Source organism: Petaurus breviceps, unplaced genomic scaffold (genome assembly GCF_028583685.1).
Source record: "Petaurus breviceps papuanus isolate PSGF00001 unplaced genomic scaffold, PetGlider_PUasm1.0 90617, whole genome shotgun sequence".
NCBI lineage: Eukaryota > Metazoa > Chordata > Mammalia > Diprotodontia > Petauridae > Petaurus > Petaurus breviceps.
The window spans coordinates 2,748,718-2,775,012 of record NW_027187287.1 but is presented as its reverse complement, the minus strand read 5'-3'; the positions used below and the strand labels follow the sequence as shown (position 1 = coordinate 2,775,012).

At 41.9% G+C, this 26,295-nt stretch overlaps 1 protein-coding gene across 1 annotated transcript; it reads left to right on the top strand.

The window, feature by feature from the left end:
• The first annotated feature begins 413 nt into the window (after positions 1-413).
• On the top strand, positions 414-25,066 carry TSPAN10 (tetraspanin 10). Its single transcript, XM_069064130.1, has 3 exons — positions 414-449; positions 12,169-12,803; positions 24,760-25,066. The coding sequence occupies exons 1-3, from the start codon at positions 414-416 to the stop codon at positions 25,064-25,066; spliced, it is 978 nt and encodes a 325-aa protein (XP_068920231.1).
• Positions 25,067-26,295: the final 1,229 nt, after the last annotated feature.

The window sequence follows — 26,295 nt, the reverse complement described above, 5'->3', positions numbered from 1 at the left end:
CATCACCTCATAAGGCTCAGCTTGAAGCAGCCCAGCCTTGCCCACATCTCTATTAAAATAATGACAATGACAATAAGGAGAAGGATGCCTTAATAGTAATGTTGTGCTAAATGAACTATAGAGAATACATACATGGTTGATGCATCTGAGAAATGCCGTTAGCTTAGTGATGCCCCAGAAGAGAAAATGTTTGCAAGTCTTAAGCACTAAAGTATGACTTCTCACATGATTCAGTTATGACCCTAGTATCTGGCAGAGCTCTCCAATCCCATGTTTGTGGTTCTCAGCCTCCAGCCAGCCCCAAGAAGTTTATCAGCACCAGCAGCACTCTTGTAATCTTGAGAAACTGAGCAAAGAGAGAAGGGCTCTTTTCTTAACCTTTTGGTAGGGGGTTTTCTAGGAAGAAGGTGAAGATGGTGGAAAATGAAAGAACTCAGCTGCTCTCCAAGGTAAGACAGTGAGATAGGGTAAGCTGTGCCTCTTTCCTCTAGACCTTCTCAGCACCCGACCTGGAATCAGGAGTCCTGGTTCTGGTCCCCATTCTGCTTTGGGTTTACTCTGTGACTGTGGGCAAGTCATCACAGTCTCTGTTCTGGCACCTGTGAACTTGGATAGGAAAAAAAAAACAGTTACAGTTTTATTTCAATGTAAGCAGTTTCCTTCGTGGTCCTTTTTTATTTTATGCATTTAAAAATATTTTCTGAAAAGGGGTCCATAGATGTTACCAAACTGCCCAAGTCCATGAAACAAAAAAGGTTCAAACTCCTGGATTATAGATGATCTTCATGGTTTCTTCTGACCCATGTGTACTATATCTCTATTTCATGAGTGCTGGGTCTGGAGTATAAGGCTCATCTTTCAGAGTTCAAATCTGGCCTCAGACACTTACTAGCTGTGTGACCTTGGGCAAGTCACTTAACCCCAATTGCCTTGCTTTCCTCCTTCCCCCCCCCAAAAAAGTAGTTAGTACAGTGCCTGGCACATAGTGAGTGCTATATAAAGGCTTATTTTCTTTATTAATATCTACCATTAGAGTGGAAGGACTACAGAAGGGAATTTCAAGGAACTTCAATATTTTGCATTTTCAGAAGTTGAGGGAGGAAGCTGAGATAATCATAACTGACATTTTTTTAGAACTTTAATTTGTTATCTAAATTGAGATCAATCAAACAAATAAACAAGTAAATATTAAGATCATGCCATGTGCCTGGCCTCCCTGTGCTAGGTATTGGTGATGCAAAGATAAAAAAGAAACAGCCCCTACCTTAAGGAGCTTAAATTCCTCTGGGAGAGATAACATGTACATATATAAATAGATTCATAATAAACATATGAATACAATGAAATAATAAGACAATTTGGGGGGAATTTAATTGTAGATGAAGGGGTTTAAGAAAAGCCTCACCTAGAAAGTGATGCTTGAACTGAGCTTTGAAAGAAGCTAGAGATCCTGGAGGTAAGAAGAGAATACATTTCAGGCATGGGAAAAGACATGAAGACAAGAAAGTGATCCCAATTTGTCTGTACCATAAAGTAATATATAATAAGGCTGGAAATTTATATTGGAACTAGGTTGTGAAGGGTTTGGCTAAAACCTAACAGAGGAATTTGTATTGAATCCTATGGGTAATAGGAGGACTCTGGAGTTTATTGAATAGTGGAATGATGCGATCAGAGTTGTACTTTAGGAAAATCGTTGGCTACTGTGCGGAGGATGGATGGCAAGAGCAAAGACTTGAGGCAGGGAAGCCCAATTGGGAAGCTATTGAAATAATGAATGAGGGAAGTGATGAGTGCCTAGACTGGAGTGGTGGCCATGTGAGGACAGAGAAGCATGCAAGAGATGTGGACATTGAATCAATGAGACTTAGCAACTGATGGACCATGTGGGGTGAGAGAGAGGCAGTAAATCAATTAACATTTATTAAGTGCCTTCTATGTACCAGGCACTGTGCAAAGTGGGGATATGAAGAAATATCAAGAAAAAAACAAACTGGATTGCTTTTAAGAACTCACAGTCTAAGAAGGCTGACTGAGGCTACAGCCCTGCATAACTAGAAAAATGTTGGTACCCTTGACAAAAATACGTGGACAGACATAGGAAAGTTTGCAAAAGAGGTCATTTTGGGGAGAAAGATGATCACTTGCTTGAAATGTGTTGAGTTTGAAACGTATATCTAGTATGAACTAATAGAGATTTTTTCTTTTTTTAATTATTTTTATTTTGTCAGCTATTTACCAATTACATGTAAAAAATTGTTAATAATCATTTTTAAAAATTTTGAGTTCCAAATTCTCTTCTTCTCTCCTGCCCTTCCCATCTCTTTGTGAAGGCAAGCAATTTGATATTGATTATACACATGAAGTCATGCAAAATGTATTTCCATCTAATAGACATTTGCTAATTCAGGATCAGAACTAGAGACTAGAGTCAGATACATAGATCTGGGAATTTATGCACAGAGGTGGTCAGAGTCAACTTTGAAAACTTCTGTATAATGGGCCATATCATTGGTCTGAATGGCTTTTTGGAGGATATATTACCTTGACAAGATCTTAGGAGGCATCTAGACACATTGGACAGAGTCAGACTTGGAGTCAGAAAGACCTGAGTTAAAAACCTGCCTCATACACATACTAAACATGTCACAATCTCTTTCAGCCTTAGCTTCTTCATCTGTAAAATGGGGATAATAGTAATAGTAATACCTGTCTTACAGGCTTGTGATATGGATCAAATGAAATAATGCATGTGAAGTACACTGCAAACCTTTAAGTGCTATATAAATGCTAGCTGTTAGTACTACATAGAACATGATACTCCTTTATTAAGACAGCTTCTGAGTAGGGAAATCCCTGGTACTTCAGCTTATTTGACTGAAGTGCTGCAGGCATTCACAGACAAAACAAATTATGGTCTGATTCCAGCTCAGGCAGAAGCAGCAACAGCAGTAGCAGCACGCCCTATTTCTTCTTAATTCCACTAGAGAGAAGACAGAAGCCCCCAGTGAATGCAAATCGTGTCTGGTGTGAAATGAACTGAGTCATGGCAGCCTAATTCTCATCACCATTAACTTGGTAGTCACTGAGCACCAATATGCTAGGTGCCATGGCAGGCAAGGCAAGCCCAAGGCACCACATGCTGTTATATGGTGAAATACAAGATTTTTTTTTTCTAATTATGAATCTGACAATGGGGCCTGCCCTAGGCCATGCTGTGAAGTTTTCATCTTGTCTGTTCACCATTCACTCATACAATCCCTCTTCTTTATCTCTTCAAGTATCCACTGTGCTCACCACATCTCTGATCTCTGGAAAGGATTTGAAAATACGAAAATGCTAGGGATTTTAAAGTGATAATTTTTATGACCACCAGGTGGCAATGGCCAATAAGGCAAGATGGGTTCTCGCTCTCCCCTGAACTCATTCTAGCTCCCTTAGCCTGGGTAGAGACTCTCTTGTAACTCACGCCCCTGTCCAGGGCATGGCTCTTCTTTCAAATCTGGCCTGTTATCTTCCAGGGGAGAGGGGGAAAAAATGACTGCTCACTTCCCTTCGTGGCTATACTAACCCGAGTCTCCTAGGAGTATCTTCCTGGGCATTATTCTCCCTCTTCCTGGGCAATTATTATGGCAATTTAATAAACTCTCATCTATATGAAATGTATATTACGGTAGTATAAAACAGCTAAGTCAAAGAGCATAAAAGGGTGATTGAAAATATTTTTGCTAAAAGAAAGGAAAGGTGTGTACTTAAACTTTCATTAGTTAATACCAATTTATTTTTTTTAATTCTGTCTATTTGTGGATGAAATCTATAGAATCTGGAAATTTCTGACCTACTCTGTCATATTCCCAGAATGCCCCTCCCAATTTAATTTAATTCAACATTTATGAAGATGCTTCTATGTTCAGTACATTAAGCTAAGTACTGAAAATTCAAACACAAAGATGGGAAAAGTTCATTATATTTGACTAGAATTAAAATACTGTTTAATGTTCACATAATTGTTGTCAGTTGATAAACTATTCATTTGGTTTTCCTTTTTTAATTCAACCTCTCGATACAAATCTTCAGATGCATATGAATTATCCATATTTTTTTACTCATGGTACAATAATACTCCATTACATTCATAGACCACAATTTGCTCAGTCATTCCCTAATCCCTTTTTGCTGTTTTGCTGGTTACAAACAGGGCCACTACAAATACTTTTATCCATATGGGTATTTCATTGCTGTCAACAACCTCCTTGGAAATAAAGTCCCAGTGGTGGGATCTCTGGGCCAAGGAGTATGAACAATTTAGTAACTTTTATTGGATAATCCCAAATTGCTTTCCAGAATAGTTGGAATAATTAGCTGATCCGTATTCAGTGACTTAGTATATCTGTCTTCTCAAAGTTCCTCCAAAAGTGAATTTTCCTTTCTTTTCTGGGTGGCACAAGTCAAGTCAATTAACATGCACTAAGAACTTAGTATGTATTAGACATTGTGCTAAGCCCCTGGTAATAAAAAGAAAGAACAACAACAAAGACAACAAAACCCAAACCCCATAGTTCTTGTTCTCAAGGAGCTCACAGCGTAATGGAGGGATGGGAGTGAAGACAGAGAGAGGGACCACAGACAAATAACTATGTACAATAAGGCATATACATGATAAAACGGGACCAGTATCATGGGGAAGCCACGAAGATTAAGAACTGGGAAAGGCAGAAATGCAGAAAATGAGACTTGAAGGTGGCCAGGGAAGCTAGGAGGCAGAGATGAGGAGGGTGAGAATTCTAGGCATGGGGGACAGTCAGTGAAAATGTCTGAAGTTGGGAGACAGAAAGAGCAAGGGTCATAGGCTCACTGGAGTGTGTGGATGGAAAAAACATACAAGAAGACTAGACAGGTAGGAAAGGTCCAGGTTATAAAGGGCTTTAAAAACCAAACAAAGGACTTTACTGTTTTATTCTAGAGGCAACAGGGACACACTAGAGTTTATTGAATGGGGAGAAGATATGACTTGCATTTTAGGAAGGTCAGTTTGACAGCTGATTGGAGGATGAATTGGAGTGGTGAGCGAGAATGGTGGCACCATCAACAATAAAAGGAAAGTTGGGAAGAGCTGAGGTTTTGGGAGGAGAGATAATAAACTCAGATTTGGATTGTGGAATTTAAGATGTCTTTGGGAAGTCCAGTTTGAGATGCCTAATAAACAGTGAGAGATGCAAGGCTGGCCATCAGAAAGAGAGGTTAGGACTGAACAAGTATCATCTGCAAAGAGATGATAATTGAAACCATGGCAACTGATGAGATTGCCAAGTGAAAGATTATAGAGGGAGAAAAGAGGACCCAGGACTTAACCTTGAGAGTCACCCACAGTTAGTGAACGTGACCTGGAAAACAAAAGAGGCAGAGAACGAATGGTTAGACAGGTAGGAGAAGAACCAAGAGATAGCAGGTCATGAAGACCTGGAAAGAAGAGTATCATGAGTGATTAACAGTGCAGAGAGGTTAAGAAGGATGAAGATAGAGAAAAGGTCATTCAATTTAGCAATTAAGAGATCATCGCTGACTTGGAGAGAAGAGTTTTGGCTGAATGATGAGGTCAGATGTCAGATTCTAAAAAGTCCTAGAAGAAAGGAAGAGGAAAGAAAGTGGAGGCACTTATTGTAGATGGCTTTTTCAAAGAATTTAACCACAAAAAGGCTGTCAAAGAAAAGAGAGAGACAGCATGGATGAATGGATCAAGTGAGGGTTTTTTGAAGATGGGGGAGACATGGGTATGCTTGTGGGTAGTAGGGAAGCAGCCAGTAGACAGGGAATAATTAAAGATTAATGACAAAGTAGGGATGATAGAGGGAGAAATCTGCTGGACTTGTGCATTTTTTTTGAAAGGGGGGAAGGCAAGGCAATTGGGGTTAAGTGACCTACCCAAGGTCACACAGCTAGTTAAGTGTCAAATGTCTGAGACTGGATTTGAACTCAGGTCCTCCTGACAGGGCCAGTACTCTATTTACTGCACCACGTAGCTGCCCCCTAGACTTGTGCATTTAGAGGGGCTTGCCTTGGCAAGAAGAATGACAGTGGGTAGAGTGCTGGACTTGGAGTCAGGGAAACTTGAGTTCAAATCCTGCCTCAAACCCTTCATAAGTCATTTAGTCCCTTCAGGCTCAGTTCCTTTCTCTATAAAACAGGAATAATAATAGTAGCAAATTCATAGGGTTGTTGCAAGGATAAAATGATATGACAATATAAAGTGCTTTGGAAATCTTAAAACACTATAGAAATACTGGCTAGTATTGTTATTTGCTAATTTGATGGGTGTGAATTTCTATGTCAAGATTGTTTAAATTCATGATTCTATAATTATTGGTGAATTTGAATAATTTTCAGATGATTGCTAATTATTTCTATTTCTCCTCCTTTGATTTCTTATCTATTGAGGAATAGATCTGAAGTTTTCTGTCATTTCCCTTCTAAATTATGAATGTCAAACATCAGAGATGTTTAATGCAAAAATTTTCCCAGTCAATATCTTTTTTAAAAATTCTAGCTTAATTGGTTTATTTGTGCAAAAATATTTTATTTTTATGTAATCAAAATTATCTGTTTTATCTTTTATGACCTTTTTTATTCTATAGCTGGTTAAGAATTTTCTAAAGTTATGAAAACTCTAACCTTTGATTTTCCTCTAGTTATTTTACAGTATGGCTTTTTATATTTAGATAATTCATTCATTTGGAATTTGTTGTGGCATATAGTCTAAGGAACTTACAGAAGTGCATTTCTCATCATTTTGCTATTCTGTTTTCCCAATGATTCTTTTGTTCAATTCTGTATTCCTTCATGGCCTGTGAAGGAATTGGCTTCTCTTGAATAAGCAAATTTGTTATGAAGTTTCTTGTTATTCATTTGAAGAGGAGAAAATAAATATTTGTTAATTTAAAAAATTTTTTTTAAGTTTTTCTTTCTCCTCCAGCAGTTTGTGTCACTAGGTTTATTGAGATTACACTAGAGCATATATTCACTTCTGAAATTCTTGTTATCAAATCCATTTTTCTATTTTTTTATCACATACTAATTGTGATGACTGCTTTATAACATAATTTGAGATCAGTACTGTATAGCTCCCTTCCAATTTCACAGTGATGGTCATGGAATGGTAGAAAATGAAACTGAGGATTCTAATAATTAAAGTTTTTAGAACTTCTGTAAACATTAATTTAACTGTCTATACTCTAAACAAGAGAATTTTGTCTGGCAACCAAGAAATTGACTACTAGATGTGAACCACATTAATAAGAATGCTTATTCTCACAATAAATGAAACGAGAAGACAAAAGGAAACTGAAACTAAATGGAATGGTGGTTTATAGCTTCTTTTTGGAAAAGCAGAATTGGTTGAATTGGTTCCATCATGCACCCAAAGGCAACAAAAACTCAGCATTTGGGGGATGCTTGTTCATCAAATTGCAGTGCTCATGATGAGCTAAAGCATGAAAAGTCCCAGCCAAGCTTCACTTCACTCCCTCTTCTCTGATATTTCTTCCCCAACCTTGCCAACTGCCTTGTTACCCACTCCAAAGACTATGCCCTGGAGATTCCAATGTCTTTTCTCAAGAACTGCCACCTCTAGAACTTATCTCTTGATTGTCTTCTTATCTTCTCTCAGACCACTACTTCACTACCTGAGGAAGCCCCAACTACCCCTTGCTAAATGCCAGTCTTTGTCCTTCCCATCAGACTACTTCATTGTGGCCACACTCACCATCCATGCAATTCTCCTGATGAAAGGGCCCCCTTCCCTGGCCCCCATTTATAAATGTGTTTTGTCTCTTCCATCAGAATATAATCTCCTTGAGGCCAGGTACCATGCTTGCTTTTATATTTGTATTTCCATCACCTAGAACAGAGTTTACCATGTAGTAAGTATGCCAGGTTGTGTTTATCCTTTGTTCTCGAAAAGGGCCATGACACCAGTGAGATGATGACATGACTTACAGTTGACTTTGATTTTAGTGAGGGAGGGAGACCTGTGCAAGGTTACCAGTCTCACTTTCTCCTCCAGAGTCATCTGGCTTCAGTGACCAGATATTGATCAGATTGACTGGAGAAGGCCCAGGATGCAACAGGAGACCCTGGCCCTTTTAGGCTAAGATCTTTTCAAGTTCTCACTTTGAGTGAAGTAATGCCCATTCAGTGAATAGGCCTCTTTAAGAAGTTGGTTGAGGGATAGCCCCTTTAATTAATTATTTTTCTTTTTGTCAGGGCAATTAGGGTTAAGTGACTTGCCCAATGTCACACAGTAGCAAGCATTAAATGTCTGAGGTCACATTTGCACTCAGGTCCTCCTGACTCCAGGGCTGGTACACTATTCACTACACTATCTAGCCTCCCCTGGTCCCTTTAATAAAAAAAAAAAATTAAACTAGGAGGGAAAGACCCTCAAGGCTCCTGGACGAAAGAGAAACAGCTAAGCATCCACTCACAATCGAAAAGACCATCATGAAAATAATTACATTTATCTGCCTCTTGTTCTACAGAAGACAAAGAGATAATTATATGAATTTAACAAGAATTTCCAAATCAAATTGTTTGCTTGTAAGCTCGGGTTTTTTTGTTTTTTGTTTTTGTTTTTTTTGGTCTTTTGGAGGGGGGATGTTAGGGCAATTGGGGTTAAGTGACTTGCCCAAGGTCACATGGCTAGTTTTATATTAAGTGTCTGAGGCTGGATTTAAACTCAGGTCCTCCCAAATCCAGGGCCAGTGCTCCATTCACTGTGCCACCTAGTCGCCCCTATAAGCTCTTTATTTTAACTATTATATTCCTGGATGTCTTGAGTTTGGGGTTACTATCATAAAGTCAGTAAAAGTCTTTCTATTTTTACTTTGTCCTTTGGTGCTAATAGATCAGGGCAATTTTTTTTTTCCTGTTAAACTCTTTGTATTGTTTTTTCTCCTTTAAAAAAATTTGTATTCGTTTGTTATTTACTTATTATTTAATAATTATTTAGTAATTTAGAATTTACAAATTAGTAATTTAAAATTTTCCCCAATTACATATAAAAACAACATTCATTTTCAAAACTTTTGAGTTCTCAGGGCAATGTTCTTTTATGGTTTCTTGAAACATGGTATCCAAGTGTTTTGCTTGATCATCATTTTCAGGGAGTTTGATAATTCTTAAACATTTTCCCCTGGACATGCTGTTTTCCAGTTCAACTGTTGGGTTTTTTTTATAATAGGTACCTTATATATTCTTGAATTTTTTTTTCATCTTTTGACTTTGTTTGAATATTTCTTTGTCTCATGGAATTATTGAATTCTGATTACTCCATCCTATCTTTCCTGGAGACCATTATTTGGGTAAGGTTTTCCACCTTCTGTTAAAAACTATTTATTCTCCTTCCAATTTTTCCTCTATAGCTCTTATAAATTATAAGTTCATTTTTAAATTTCTTGTTTTATTTCTTCCAGCCATTCTTCTTCCAGGTCTTGTGAGCAGGATATATTTTTTGTCCTTTATAGGGTAGTTGCTATGGAGTTGTAAAGTTACTTTCTTTGTCTGGGCTTATCTTTTGGGCTTTGCTTAATCCATAGAACTTCTTCATTGAGTTTATTTGTTTGTTTGTTTTTCCTTTTTACTCATGTTTAACTTGGTAAGTCCCTCTCCCCTAGCTCAAAGGCTTTGAGTCTGTATACAAACATTTCAGCTGGCTTTTCTCATATAACCCCTCTCCTAACCACTATTGACTCCTGACTGTCTTTTTATTTTGCAATCCTGGATTGGATGAAGATACTTCATGTTGGAAGGTACTTCATCTTCATCTTTACTTTCACCTACAATCCTCTATTATCTTTGCTGAGATTTGTGTGGGAGAGCTGAGTTTCTCAGATTCCAGTCCTTGTCCATGTCTAGGTGGTGGTACATTGGGGTGCTAACCAGGACTCATGTTCAAGATCAGGTTTTGATGAGTCTTGGGGAATCAAGAGGCAACAGCTAAGAGCTTGACTCACCAGGCCAGGGACGAGACTGTGGTAGACCATGGAGAGGCAGAGAGACAGGCAAGCACTTAAGGATGCCTTGATTCCAGGTCCAGGTTTGGGGTCCATATTGAGCTAATGTTGGGTCAAGAAGCTGGAAGTAGGTTCCTGGAGGTGATCAATATCATTTTGGAAAATGTACTTTTTGTGCTGAAATCAGGACTCTCCCAGGAAATCTGGGACATGTAGGGTCATACTGATTGTCCAATTTGTTGTCTGTAAATATAGTGCGTGCTTTCTTGATGTGGAGCTGTGAATTGGTTTGGCCATTCTGGGAATAATGCTTACCTAGAACAATGCTGCTACCTCTAAGAGATAGTATTTTACTGAGTTAATTATCCAACCAAAGGATTTTAATCAATTGGGTGTGATGCCCAAATTAGCCACCAGGTAGCACTCTACTCTAGCTATTGCCCAGGCTATAGTCTCAGAATGCAAACCAATAAACAGCCTCTTTCTAAAAGGCAGTTTTCCCAAGGGCCTCTATATGGCTCTTAAGCCTGTAGATGCCAACATGGCAACAAGCCTCAGCTTCAATGCTTGACTATCAAGTGGCTCTGTGTCTTGTTGTCTGGGTTACAATTTAACTTAGATTATATAATATATTGCACAAATATTAAAATACAAAAATCAACTGGCAAAGAATTGAAAACTAAGGAGGTGCCCATCAGTTGAGGAATGACTGAATAAATTATGGCATATGAATTTAATGGAATACTACTATGCTGTAAGAAATTAGGAAAGGGGCATGGCTAGGTGGCCCAGTGAGTAAAGAGTCAGTAGGACCTGAGTTCAGGATGTGACCTCAGACATTTAACACTTACTAGCTGTGTGACCTTGGGCAAGTTACTTAACCCCAATTGCCCTCCAAAAGGCAAAAAAAAAAAAAAACCCAACAACTTTGGGGCGGCTAGGTGGCGCAGTGAATAGAGCACCGGCCCTGGCGTCAGGAGGACCTGAGTTCAAATTCAGCCTCAGACACTTAAGGCTTACTAGCTATGTGACCTTGGGCAAGTCATTTAATCCCAATTGCCCTGCCTTTCCCCTCCAAAAAGAAAAAAAAAAAGAAATGAGGAGAGGGGTGGTTTCAGAAAAAATTTGGAAGACTTGGTGAACTGATACAGAGTAAAGTGAGCAGAATCAGAAGAGTGATGTACAATAACAACATATTGTAAAGACAGTTTTGAAAGACAGAAGAACTGTGATCAATGAAACAATGAACCATGATTCCAGGAAAGTAGTGATGACATATGCTACCTACCTCCTAAAAGAAGAGTGATAGACTCAGGGTGCAGAATGAAACATAATTTTTGGACATGGCCAATGCAGAAATTTTTTTTGCTTGAGTGTGCATGTTTATTAGGAGGGTTTGTTTGTTTCTGAAGTAGGGAGGGGAGAGAAAATAGTTTTTTTGCTAATTTAAAAAATTCAAGACAAAAATCATCTCTGGGACTTAGTTTCCTCACTTGTAATATGAGGGGTTTGAATTAGGTCTTTCTGCTGAGAGATCTATAATTTTATTTGTATTTATCTTTAAGTGCTTTACATAGAGCTCTGGATAGAAGGTTGATTCTAGTGTCTATTATACTCTTTTAACATTCATGTAGCATCCTAAGCCTGGTCAATTGAAAACAGACTAAAATAACCCTGGCCCTTGAGCTAGGAACTGATTCAGGAAAGGAAACTTCCAACATTTCATTTACCTACATCTGCTTGACCATTCTTCCCAGAATCTTATTTACACCATTATTTTACTTAGCCAACTCTTCTTTCTTTCTTGTTGTTGTTCAGTCGTATACAGCTCTTCATTACTCCATTTGGGGTTTTCTTGGCAAAGATGCTGGAGGGGTTTGCCACTTCCTTCTCCAGCTCATTTTACAGATGAGGAAACTGAGGCAAACAGGGTGAAGTGACTTGCCCAGGGTCACACAGCTAGCAAGTGTCTGAGGCCAGATTTGAACTCAGGAAGATGAGTCTTCCTGACTCTATCCACTGTGCCACCTAGCTGCCCTTCTTCTTTCTTGGATAATTGCAAAAGCAAACTTCAATCCAGCCTCTGTCCTAGTAATCATAAATTCTAAATTAATGGGGTCAAATCATTAATAAGGTTTTATTGTATTTCCTCCCTGTTTAGGAAGCTGAGTATGATGAGCCACCATCAGTGTTTTGCAACTATACCGTGGAAGTCCTGGAACCAATCCCAAAGAAACATAATGCAGGTCCCTCTGGTTGGGGGTGCCTCCCTCGAGGTGATAAGTGGCACTCTACCCTGGCTCTCCAAGGAGGCCTCCCTTTTCCTCTTAATTTTTGGAGTAGCTGCATCAAGTATCTGATCTTCCTCCTCAACTTCCTTTTCTCTCTTCTTGGCTTACTGATTTTAGTGGTGGGACTGTGGGGGTTAATAGATAAGGAGTCACTGGGGAGTGAGCAGCTGCCACACCTGGGTGCCAACCCAATGTCTCTCTTTGTGGTGGTGGGACTCATAGTCAGCATTATATCCCTAGCTGGCTGTGTAGGGGCCCTCTGTGAGAACATCTGCCTTCTTTGGTTCTTTGCTGGGGGGATCCTCACTTTCTTAGTTCTAGAGACATTGGCAGGAATCCTGATATATGCTTTATGGGACGATCTCCAAGGATTACTGGACAGTATGATGCTAGTGGCCATTACTCGTTACCAAGATGACTCAGACCTGCGTTTTCTCTTGGATGAAATCCAACTGGGCCTACAGTGCTGTGGAGTAGTGTCCTACCAGGACTGGAAATTGAATTTGTAAGTAAACAAGTCTTCACTGAAGACTTCATGAGGTGAGTCAGGGAACAATATAGTCTGGTAGATCTCCAATCTGGGTCCCACGAAATCTATCCCAAGGTTCACAGTATAGTCAGTGTCTATCCAAAACTGCATCTCACAATCCCTCCCTGATGCTTCTCTTTTATCAGACCAAACCAAAATATACATTAATTTAAAGCAAAGGGCATTTGGTTAAGTAGTGTAGCTTGGAAAATTCCCTCTTACCCTTATAGACACAAGGGAATATTCTCTCACAGACTCCCACGACTTTGGTGAGAGAAAGAACGTGTGCAGGGAGTACATGTGACTGATAGAACAAATACACTTAGAAAAACAGGACAGGCAACTCCGTTCCTTCTGCTACAGCTATCCCCTCGGTGGACCCTTCTTCTACCTCCAAAGCTAGGCCTCTTGCTACCTCCCTGAAAAACTGCTGGTGCGATGATGGCATCCAATGGTCCACTGCTCTCTCCAGCTACGAAGTGCTGACGTCATTTTTCTGGGCTATCTTCTCCACCACGCTCCCATCTACTAGTTCCACAGTGGTGGCTCTTTACTGAACTCTTGCTGCTTTCTGATTCTCTCCTGAAGTGATGCTGTTATAGTGCCTCTTCCTTCCCTTCAGAACCACAGCCCTACGCTGCAGCTCTTAGCATGCCTGTCTTTTGAACTGCTTTGCCTTCCTGCCATTCTGAGTTCTACCTGCTATTTGACTGAGGATAAATGAGAAAATTCCTTTTAGGTGGATCTGGTTGCTAACACTGGCCTGATGATAATTACCCAGGAGCTTTGCTTTTCAAAATTAGAGGGTGGAGCTGGTGACTTTTGTCCTGCATTCCAATCCACTCCAAAATTGTTTTCTCCTCTGCCTGTAAAGACAGTACATACTTGGCTTCGAAGAAATGTATGTTTAATAAGGAAGAACAAACATGTAGTTAACAGGATTAATGATGAGGAAGAGGATGGTAATGTAAGGGACCTTTGGAGCATGCCCAGCTTCCCTAACAAGAAGGCACACTCAAGGGACTTACCTGCCTATGCTTGGAAAGTCTTTAACAACAGCAACTGCTGACCTATTTAAAATGTTTGGTTAAAGGAGACAAACAATTTATGATACACAATTACAGCATATTTATTCCTTATTCCCTTAAGCTAGAGAAACTTGTACAAGGAGTTAGGAGAGCTGCATCCTAATGAACAGAGGAATCAGACTTTTTATACATTTTAGAGCCATCCCAACTCAGGGAGACTGTGTCACACAATTTTATGATCTCCATTTGTTACCATCTGTATGTGAGAAAGAAGTTCCTTTGTTGCAAGTGCAAGTTGACAACAAACGGAGCAGCTATTTACATTTTGTGGTCTCAGGATATCTGTTTTTCTCCAAAGACTTTTAAGGGGGCATCCTATCTCCAGCCTTATCTGGTTTCTAGTGTCTTGCTAACACAGAAGACAAGGGAAAGCAGTCTGTTTGATTAATTCAGACTTTGGCCAAAATATGATATTTGATGATTATCACAATAACTTATACTTGCTTTAAAATTTATAAAATGTTTTCTTCACAATTACCCTCTGAGGCAGCTAATACAAGTAGGATTAATTTCAGCCCATAATCATAGGATTATCAAGTATTATAATTAGGCCTCTAAATCGAAGTGCTTTCTCTATTGTCTACACACGGAGGATATATTTTGAAGATAATTATCTAGGGCACATTTTTCAGATCAGGCTGGCACCACCCCCACCTCTGCCTTAAGATACAGCATAATACCTTTGCCCTTTTAACCATTGAATGTATGCCCAGGGTACACAAACTTTACTGTTAGAGCAAGTATAGCCTAATTTTTGTTTTGTTTTTGGAGACAATTGGGATCTGAGGTCATATTTGAACTCAAGTTCTCCTGACACCAGGGCTGGCATTCTATCCACTGTACCACCTAGCTGGCCCTAAATATAGCATAATTTAAAAATCTACTCCTTGAAAATTATACAAAGCTTTTAAAGTCTTTTATGATGAGGGATGGAATCCCAATAGGTTCAGCAGGAACCCTGATTTTATCCAAGACCAGGAAACCTGCAATGGCATCTGGTAAGAATTCAGCTCAGCCTTGCTTGGAGTTAGAGTTGAGAAAGTTTATTTTACGCCTTTACAAGTTGGTTTGACCTAGACCCCAGGTACAATCATTCCCCCCCTTAAACAGATGACACCCGAATTCATTTGGGGGTACAGGACGATGATCTCAGCTTCCTGAGCTACTTCCTGATGGGGAGGGACGTAGAGCTGTCCCTGCCTCTCAGGGTATCATCATTCAAGGGGTGCAGTCTGTGGCCTAGGTCCGGAATTTGGCCGATGCCAGGTCCAAGGGGTGATGGGTAACGACTTCGGGCAAAGGTTGGTACTCAGCCTGCACAATCATCTGCAAATGGAATGCACTGAGCCTACAAGAGACAAGCTTAGCAAGAAGGTTAAGCAGACAAGGACCAAAAAGAAGTATAAAGACTATGATTAGGAATGGGACCAAGAAAGGGGCCAGTAAGGGAAAAGCCAGGACCACCACGAGAAAGAGGAGGAACCTGGTGCATTAAGGGTTTCATGAATTTCTTCCATCCAGTTAGCCTTTTCCAGTCCTAAAGGTAAAGGCACACAAGATATCAGGGAGAAGAAAGAGAAGAGTTAAAAGTAACATTGCTAGGGCAAATGGCAATTACAAAGAGGCTAACACATAAAAGGAGTAGGTCGAATATGATTTCACCTCTATCCACGTTCTTGTTATAGTTTCTTCGGAAGAGCAGTTTAAGATCGTCTATAGGGTCACAGGAGTACTCCAGAGGTCCAGTGGGGGAGGCAAGAGGTGACAGTGGTTTAATTCTAGAATTATGGGTCCAGCTAGGGAGGCCTTTGAGCTTCACTGCAGTGGGAGTGGTAAGAATAACTCGGTAGGGTCCCTTCCTAAGTGGCCTCTAACTGCTCTCCCCTTTTGATTTTTCCAGGACTTAGTAAGTAAACCCAATCCCCAGGTTGCACAGAGGTAGGGCAGTCCACATTGTTGCTGGAAGGTTGGGGGAGATGCTTGTTAGCATATTCTGATAAAGCTTTCCTAATGGCACCCAGCTGGGAGGCGAATTTGAGTGACCAAATGTTGTTCTGGGTCTATCAAGGAAGAGCCTTCCATACTGGAGTTCAAAGGGGCTTAGTTTAAGGTTTTCCCGGGGTTTAATGTGAACCCTGAGTAGGCCTATGGGGAGATTAGTCACGCAGTCACTTTGAGTCTCAATGCACAATTTGGTTAAGACACGATTGAGGGTGTGATTCATTTTCTCCACTTTCCCTGAGGATTGTGGATGCTAGGCAGAGTGAAGTTGATAAGTGATTTGCAGTGCTTCTGCCACAGCCCAAGTTATTTGGGAAACAAAGGCAGGACCATTTATCACTTTGTAGGGAGCTGGGAAGGCCAAACTGAAGTATAATTTATTTTAGTAGGACCTTGGATACTTCTTGAGCCCTTTCCATTCTACAAGGGAAAGCTTCAACCCAGTTTGTAAAAGTGTCAACAAAGACCAAGAGTAATTTAAATCCCCTGCACGGGGGCATGTGGGTGAAGTCTATTTGCCAGTCTTCCCCTGGATAGCTACCCCTCCTCTGAACAGGTTTTTTTTTTTGGCTTTTTGGAGGGCAATTGGGGTTAAGTAACTTGCCCAAGGTTTTGTGTTAAGTGTCTGAGACTGGATTTGAACTCAGGTCCTGACTCGGGGCCAGTGCTCTATTCACTGTGCTACCTAGCTGCCCCTCTCTGAACAGGTTTTAACAGGGGAGGTGGCTTAATTGCTCCCTCAGGATTCAATTGGGCACAAGTAGGACATGCCTGGCAAACTAGCCGGATTGTCTCACTCAGCTTGCGTGCTATAAAAAGGGGCTTTATTAGGGATTGAAGGGCATTTTTCCCAAGATGTGTGGCCTGATGTAAACCTGACAGCAACTTCCACTGGCTTCCCTCTGGGATAAAAAGCTGGCCTGAGGGGGTCTGAAACCACCCAGAGGCAGAGAGAGTATATTCCCCTCTCCTTAGCAAGGTCTGTTCTTGGGGGCCATAAGAGGGCTTAAAGGAGTCAGAGATCTTTGGCACTAATGGGGCTATCAGAGTCAGCTGGGGGGCTGCTCCCTTTGCTGCAGCATCTGCCAGGCGATTCCCCACAGCCTGATCTTATTCTCCCTTTTGGTGGCCCTTGCAGAAAATAACAGCCACCTCATTGGGTTTATGTACAGCCTGGAGAAGTGTTAAAATCTCCTTTGCATGTTTAATAGAATTCTTTGCTGTCAGATATCCCCTTTCCCTCCAAATTGCCCCATGAGCATGCAACACATGAAAAGCATATTTAGAATCAGTGAAAATATTTAGCCTTTTATTTTCCCCTAGCTCCAGGGCTCTGGTGAGTGCTATCAGTTCTGCTTTCTGGGCAGGGGTCCCAGGGGGCAGGGGCTTGGCTTCTATGGTGCAGTTTAAACTGACCACTGCATACCCTGCCCTCCTCTCCCCTTGATCTACAAAACTGGAACCATCTGTGTACCATTCTTCATCAGGATTAGGGAGAGGGGCATTTTACGATCTTGGCGACTCGAGTGTACTGAGTTGAGGGAGTCCTCACAATTAATAATTATATTCAATTATGAATAAGGCCTTCTGAAGGGGCCGTGTCAGGGAGAAGAGCTGCCGGGTTGAGAGTGTGGCACACTCAGAGTTAGGTCAGCGGTGTCCAGGAGCAGGGCTTGATATTTAGTAAGCCATCCTCTAGCTAGCCACTGGTGACCTTTGGCTTCTAGGATGCTCTGGACTTGGTGGGGGGTTAAAACTTCTAAGTGCTGGCCTAGTGTGAGTTTAGAGGAGACGTGAGGGCCACCCAGCAGCCACAGAATCAAGTTGTTTAGAAAAATATGCCACAGGCCTGGAATCAGGTCCTAGGCACTGAGTTAAAAGCCCCAAAGCCTGACCCCTCCTCTCATCTACATACAATGTAAAGGGTTTTTCCAGATTTGGTAAAGCCAGTGCCAGTGAGTAAGTCAGTTTAGATTTCAAAGTTTTAAAAGCTGTGGCCTGATCAGGTCCCCATTCTAAGGGAAGGGTATCAGGCCCTCAAGTAGCTTCATAAAGGGGCTTAGCATTTAGTCCAAAATTAGGAATCCAGACTCTACAAAATCCAGCTGTGCCCAGAAAAGTAAGGAGCTGTTTCTTAGTGGCTGGGACAGGAATAGACAGTATAGCCTGTTTCCTCTCAGGAGTTAAGGATAGAGGTGGGGATTAATTCACTACCCAGATATTTAACACTTTGGCAAGCTATTTGAGCCTTAGAAAAAGAGACCCGGTACCCTCCGGCCCCTAAGAAATTAGGAGCCTTTGTGGTGGCCCTGAGGGATTCCTCCCAGGTAGGGCTACAAATAAAAACATCATCCACATATTGCATCAGGCTACTATTAGGCAAGTCCAGGTCCCTCAGATCTTTCCCCAAGGCTTGACCAAATAAATGGGGACTATCCCGGAACCCTTGTGGCAACACAGTCCAAGTTAACTGGCACAAAATGGATTTCCCAGGGGGAGTCCACTCAAATGCAAAAATAAATTGGGAGTCCTCATGGAGTGGTATATAAAAGAAGGCATCTTTAAGATCTAGAGTAGAGAGAACCATTGGGTACCCCCTGGGATTTGGGCCAGAATTGTATATGGATTAGGCACTATGGAATGAATAGGAATCACAGCCTCATTAACTGCCCTGAGATCTTGAACCATTCATTACTCCGCATTTGGCTTTCTCACTGCAAGAATTGGGGGGTTACATGGGGAGTAAACAAGAATCCCATACTTTAGAAATTTATCAATCAGTGGTAGCAGTCCCTCTCGGGCCTCAGGTTTAATTGGGTATTGGCGCCGGTGGGGGTACACCTTAGGGTCCCGCAGCCGAACAACAGCTGGGGTGGCATGAGTAGCATGTCCAGGAATTCCCTGGTCCCAGACATCAGACTCAACCCCCTCCCATACTTCAGAGGGAACGTGGCAGGGTTGAGTAAGCACAGCCACGAGGGATGGAACAGGCTTGATTAGGGAAAACTGGCTACCCAATTTCACCATCAGATCTCTCCCCAATAAAGGGGCTGGGCAGGAGGGAAGAATTAAGAAAGGAGTGTTCAAATAACAAATCCCCATACTGGCAGGGCAGAGGATATGTCTCGAGACAAGTCCTCACTTTTCCTTCAATGCCCATCACCCGATGGCTAGACATTCGGGTGGGACCAGGATATTGTAACAAGAGAGAGAAAGCAGTGCCAGTGTCCACCAGAAGGTAAATATGCTCACCAGAAACGTCGATTTCAGCCCAGAGCTCGGCCAATGAGATGGAGAAAGTGGGAGCTAAGGCGAGCCCCGGGCCCCATCAATCCAGGCCTGGAGAGGACTGAATGACAGGGCACTGGGAAGAGGCTGCTCAACCACGGGACTCACCGGCTGGGCCTTTCCTGGGGCGATTCTTTCTCCAATGGCCCTCCAAGTATTGGGGGTGCTGCTAAGGTTACTGGTCAAGACCGAAGCTAGAAACTGAGCCTGCTCTTTGTTTCTGGCCTTTGCCCTACGGTCTTTTTCCTCTGCCAGTGCTAGGTCTCTGTTATTAAAGACTCCAAAAGCTGCCTCTAACAATTTGTTCTGAGGTGTTTGGGGTCCCATAGCCAATTTCCCAAATTTCCGCCTGATATCTGGGGCAGACTGATTAATAAAATACATGGCAAGGATGGTTATCCCCTCAGGAGAGTTGGGATCCAGGTTAGTAAATCATTTTAAGGCTTCTACCAACCATCGGAGGAAAATGGCTGGGTTCTCGTCAGCCCCTTGGGTAATTTCCCTGAGGCGGTCATAGTTCACAGCCTTTTTAAATCCTAATTTCATCCCTTCTACCAGACAGAGTATCAGATGGTCTCTTTTCTCCGTCTGCAGTTACTAGATAATTCCACCCAGGATCTGCCACTGGGACAGCTGTGGCTCCCGGAGGATACCTGCTGGGTGAGGAGATGGCCAAAATCATCTCCAAACTTCTGGGCTAGGTCCCAGATTCTCTTTTTCTCCTCTATAGTACAGCAAGTGGAGAGAATGATGTTAATATCTCCCCACGACAAATCAAATTGGAGAGAAATGTCTCTGAACCCTTCCATAAACTTAGTGGGGTTCTCAGAGTACTGGCCTAGCTTCTCCTTGATCTGGGAGAGGTCAGAGATCGAGAAGGGGACATGGACCCTAATTGCTCCTCCAGTTGAATCAGCGACCTCTCTCAAGAGGGCTATGGTGGCTGGAAGTGGGGGGTCCGGTAACGTCCCTCCGGTGGAATTTGCTGCTTCCTTTAGAGGAGCCAGCATGGAGGGAGTGGAGGAATCAGGGGCTGGAGAAGGGAGATTGGGAGTTCCGTCCCTAGTAAAGGAAGGGCTGGGAAGAAAGGGATGAGCCGGCTGATCTGGCAGGTATGGGGGAGGGATATCCTTTAGAGGTCTGCTAGCTTCCAAGTATGGGGAAGGAGCAGATGGACCCGGTGGAGAGGGACCCGGAGGGGGAGAACCCAGGGGAGAGGCCCCCACTTGGGAAGCCCCGGCTCTCAGGGCTGCTATTGGGGGTCCAGAAAGAAAGGGAACGTCCAGGGGATCGGGCGAATTCCATTTTGCAGGGGTGAACTTAACTGGAACTCTACACTGTTTCCTCAACTCAGTGTTCTGAGAGAGAGACATAAAAGCCTGGACATAGGGAACTTCAGTGAACTTCCCTTGTTGGTGGCATAGCAGATCAAGCTGCAGTATGGTGTTATAACTTAAAGTTCCGCCAACAGGCCACTTTTCCTGATCCCCCAAAGTGTATTGGGGCCAGGCAGTGTTACAGAAAAATATGAGACGTTTTTTCTTGAGGTCTTGAAGACTGAGTTTGTTCCAATTGTTCAAAAGACATCCTAGGGGTGAGTCTCGGGGTATGGAGGGAGACTGACCCATCCTTTCCCGACCCCCGAGCCAAAGTCACTTGTAGTCGTCTGCTTTTCTGTGACGTCTCACAAGAAAAGCCTTGCCTAAAAAAAATATGTGTATATTTTTTAGATACGGAGACACTTGTCCCTAGGCAGGAAGTCCCCCATCCATGTCAGATGTGTCCCGGGTCTATTAAAAAATAGACCGGATTCCGGTCCCTGACCAGAATCGTCCAATCAAGCCTTCCTAGGTGCTTGAAGGACCCGATGTACAGGAGGAGGGAGGAGGTAAAGGAGCTTACCAGAACTCCAAGAAAGCTTGAGACCACAGACTCTCCTACCTGGCTCCGCCAAAATTATGAGGGATGGAATCCCAATAGGTTCAGCAGGAACCCTGATGTTATCCAAGACCAGGAAACCTTCAATGGCGTCTGGAAAGAATTCAGCTCAGCCTTGCTTGGAGTTAGAGTTGAGAAAGTTTATTTTACGCCTTTACAGCGGGCAAAAGTCCTTAGGGGACCTGCAAGTGAGAGGGGTACAGGCTTTTACCTTTAAAGGGTAGGGCTGCCAATGTCAGGGCTGACCAGATGGGAGGGGCCTCAGTGCATAGACAAAGGTCAGACCTGACCAAGAGGAGCAAATGAATAGATAGTTTAGATAAGATTTGGGCCAGGCGGAGGAGACAAAAGGCAAGGGTAAAGGAGGGTGTGGGCCAGGCTAGTCGGAGTGTGGGATTGGGAGAAGGGGCAGATCTCTAGGGTGCGAAAAGACAAATTTCGGTTACAACTTCACAGACTGGTTTTACAAGTTGGTTTGACCTAGACCCCAGGTACCCCATCATTTTACAGGTAACTTTTGGAGAGTTAGTATGGAATAACGGATAGAATGCCAGCCTCAGAATTAGTGAGACCTAGGTTCAGGTTCTGCCTCTGTTACATTGTCTATATGACCCTGAGTAAATCACTTAACCCACTCAGTCTCAATAAAATAAAGATACAGCACCTACCCTTAGGGTTGTTATGATGAGTAAATGAGATAATATAGATAGATAGATAGGTGGATGGTATGCTTCACACACTTTAAAGAATTATATAAATTTGTTAATAACAATAAATTCACATTTATTAACCACAAAATTTACATATATTTGAAACATATATATCCAATTTAGTACCCCTCAAATCTGAGCTCTATGAAAACTACCTCCTGGGGCAGCTAGGTGACACAGTGAATACAGCACTGGCCCTGGAGTCAGGAGGACCTGAGTTCAAATTCGACCTCAGATACTTAACACTTACTAGCTGTGTGGCCTTGGACAATTCATTTAACCCCAACTGCCCTCCAAAAAAAAGCAAAAGAAAGAAAACTACCTCCAAAGTATACTTCAGATCAAAGCCACAACTCACAAATCTCTCTGGCTACTATGCCAAACAAAGGATATATTGGTTTAAAGCAAAACGCATTTAATTAAACAAATGGCAAAAATGAATAATAAGGAAAATCTTTCCTTAAACACAAGGGTACACTCACCTACAGATTCTTATACCATCAGTTCAGGAGAGGGAATATATGTGACCAAAGAACATACCTGTAGCCAGGGAATATCCCAAAGAGAGGGCATATAATATGTAGGATGCATATGTAGCCAAGAAATCTTCCTCCAGTGGCTACATCCAAGCTGAAACCCTTCCCTACCTCTATCGCTTAATTGACATTTTTTTTCAACGGTGCTCCAAGCTGCAGGTATACCCTGCAGTATTATCTTCTCAGATGCAAAGCTTTCTTCTGGTTTTTCACTAAATTGCTCTCTACAACTTCTCCACTGAATTGTAATTATTATACAGACTTTTTCCCACGGGGAATGGTCTTTGTTCTTTTAGCTCATAGCTTCAGGGTCTAATTTAGCTCTTTTGTAGTCAGACCCTGCCCTCCCTCCAACATACACACATTCACAATGTTCTAGGTTTAGACTCATATTTTTAAACTGTGTTCTTTTTCTCTTTACTACCACTTTCTAAACTCAATCTGCTTTTTGAGTTGACATGAGCACATTCTTTTAGACTCCCATCATGCCCTTGGTCACTAGCCTCGTCCTGGTCCTTACAAATAACATAAGGGTCTTTGTTTATCAAGACAAAAAACATCTAGGCATAGTGATGCCCTTCTTCTTGCTTTTCTGAAGGCACACAAATGATTGCCATCCCTATACATACAGTATATATTTGAGACATTATTCACTTAATGAAAAGTATGTTTGCTTATTTATGATTTTGCATATGGCTACCCCCAAAATAATTCTGCACGGAATTATTATCATGAGTTGATGGTCTACAACTCAAGATCCACTTCTCTAAAGCCTATTTTTGTCTCATTATTGACTGGGATAGTGTCATGGTGATGGGGTACCTGGGGTCTAGGTCAATTTGTGAAACCAACTTGTGAAACGAGTCTGTGAAATTGTAACTGCAATTTGTATTGTAAAATTGTTATCTGTAAAATTCCTTTCCCAACCTCCGACTCTGCCCCTTCCCCCTATCCGAACTAAGCCTAGGCAACACCTTGGGACTCCTTTGTTCTTACTTAATCCCTCATGTCTCCTCCTGTCTGGCCCAAATCCTCATGTCTCCTCCAGCCCGGCCCAAATCTTATCTAAACTAACTATTCACATGCTCCTCTTGGTCAGGTCTGACCTTTGTCTATGCACTGAGGCCCCTCCAGTCTGGTCAGCCCAGACAATGGCAGCCCTACCCTTTAAAGGTAAAAGCATGTACCCCTCTCACTTGCAAGTCCCCTAAAGGACTCTTGCCCGCTTCTCATGGAAGTGTAACAATAAACTTCTACAACTCTCACTCCAATTAAGCCTGAGACCTTGAATTCTTTCCAGACGATATTGCAGGTTTTCTGGTCTTGGATAAGATCAGAATATCTGCTGAACCTATTGGGATCCCCTCCCCCATCAGTGGAATCTAATGCTATGCTCAAGGTGATCTATTTTTCTTCCAAGCTCAGTTGTCCACCACTATTTATGATGAAGGGACGGAATCCCAACAGGTGGGATAGGGAGAAGGGGCAGAGCTCAAGGATGGGAAAGGACAAATTGCAGTTACAACTGAACAGACTGGTTTTACAAGTTGGTTTCACAAATTGATCTAGACCCCAGGTACCCCCATCATTTAGAAGCAGATATGATTCACTAATGAACCATACCCTAGATCCCCCGGAAATTCCAGACTTACTCAATTAGCTCTTTATTCATTTTCTAGAAACACTGGCCCACATTCTGCAATTTAAATATATTCACAAGAAACAAAGAATAATTAGCACAAGCAGTAACTATATACATATATTTTTAGGTTATATCACTGGCTATGATGTTTATGAAATTAGAAGGAGACAGTACATTTTATATAGATGTCTGTAGAGAAATTCTATGGTAGAGTGGGAAAAATGCTGGATTTTGAGCCAGGAGAGCTGGATTCTCATCTTGGTTCTTCTATTTATTAGGTTTATGACCTTGACAGGGCTGTTAGGAGGCACAGTGGATAGAGTGCCAGGCCTGGAGTCAGGAAGATTCATCTTCCTGAGTTCAATTCTAACCTCAGACACTAGCTGTGTGACCCTGGGCAAGTCACTTCACCCTGTTTGCCTCAGTTCCTCATCTGTAAAAGGAAATGGCAAACATGCCAGTATCTCTGCCAAGAAAACCCCAGAAGGGGTCACAGAGATTCAGATACAACTGAAAACGACTGAACAACAAAAACATGACCTCGACAAGTCGCTTCTCTCTGACTGCTAATTTCTTCATCTTTAGGATCAGTGTTGAGTTAGATGACACTTTGAGCCCCTACCAGCTATAAATCCTTTGTTCTAGATGCTGCATTTGTGGTATTGATGAATATTCCCTTGTTATCTTCTGGATCCATATTTGTCATTTCTTTCCTTCCTTTTCATCTAGATACTTTAACTGCAGTTCCCCAGGAATCCAAGCCTGTGGTCTTCCTGCCTCTTGCTGTATCAACCCTTGGGAAAATGGAACCATCATCAACTCTCAGTGTGGCTTCGGCGCAATGGGTCTGGATGAGGCTGCAGCTCAAAATATGGTTCATTCTGAGGGATGCAGCCCCAGACTGAGGCAGTGGCTGGGCCAGAACAGCTGGGTCATCGGGGACTACATATTAGTTACCACAATCATAGAAGGTTTGGAGTTCCTGTTAGCTACCAGGCTAGTGAGGGACATTAAAGTCAGGAAAGCCAGTGACTGAGAATGGTGGGAGAGTTGTTGATTGCTCCCTGATTAGGCCTCAAAGTTGTCCTTGTCACCCCTTGTCTGCTTTGGAGTGAGTCCCAAAGTAGCAGGAGCTCTAGAAGGCACTGACAGTCATAATGGAGGAGGAGCGGGATAATTCATGTCTACTTCTGCAGGACTGATGGGGTACCTGGGGTCTAGGTCAATTTGTGAAACCAACTTGTGAAACCAGTCTGTGAAATTGTAACCGCAATTTGTATTGTAAATCTGTAAAATTCCTTTTGTGAAACCAACTTGTGAAACTGCAATTTGTATTGTAAATCTGTAAAATTCCTTTCCCAACCTCCGACTCTGCCCCTTCCCCCTATCCGAACTAGGCCTAGGCAACACCTAGGGAATCCTTTGTTATTACTTAATCCCTCTTGTCTCCTCCGGCTGGGCCCAAATCTTATCTAAACTATCTATGCATTGAGGTCCCTTCCCTCCGGTCAGCCCAGACAATGGCAGCCTTACCCTTTAAAAGTAAAAGCATGTACCCCTCTCACTCGCAGGTCCCCTAAAGGACTCTTGCCCGCTGTAATGGCGTATTAATAAACTTTCTCAACTCTAACTCCAAGAAAGGCTTAGCTGAATTCTTTCCAGACGCCCTGTTGAACCTATCGGGATCCCGTCCTCCCCCCCAACAGGACTATACTGTTATAATCCCTCTATCACCCTAGGACTTAAAAATAGAAGTCATTGAAGTTAATTTGTGTGATTTTAAAAAAAAATTCTTTTTTCATTATGATTATACATTAATATTTCAATATACCAAGAAAAAGAGGATTTGTATGTGAAATTGTGAGCTTCTATTACATAGTTCAAGTTTTTTTATGTATATTAAATTTAACACAATAACAAAACTTCTCTGCTTGTCTATGTTCCCTCTTGACCCTCCTTTTGCTCTTGTCTGTATTTTTTAATGATTCATTTATGTTCTTCTTTCTTTTCTGCACCATTATTTCATTCTACCATAATGTTTCCCCCCACCTTGAGCTCTCCCTTGTAGCAAAGTAATAATAATAATAGCTAGCATTTACATAGCACTTTAAGGATCATAAAGCATTTTACTAATATTATTTCATTTTCTCCTCATAGCAATGCTGTAAAGTAGGTGTTATTATTATCCTCCTTTTACAGATCAGGGAAACTGAAGCTGAGAGAGGTCTGGCAGCTTATGGTCAGGTAGCAAAATAAATGTTTGAG

Bases quoted from the DNA above. Each gene is read 5' to 3' on its own strand.
- TSPAN10 (XM_069064130.1), top strand. From the start codon at position 414: ATGGTGGAAAATGAAAGAACTCAGCTGCTCTCCAAG. The intron at 450-12,168 runs GTAAGACAGTGA...CTCCCTGTTTAG, and splicing joins GAACTCAGCTGCTCTCCAAG to GAAGCTGAGTATGATGAGCC. The intron at 12,804-24,759 runs GTAAGTAAACAA...CTTTTCATCTAG, and splicing joins CAGGACTGGAAATTGAATTT to ATACTTTAACTGCAGTTCCC.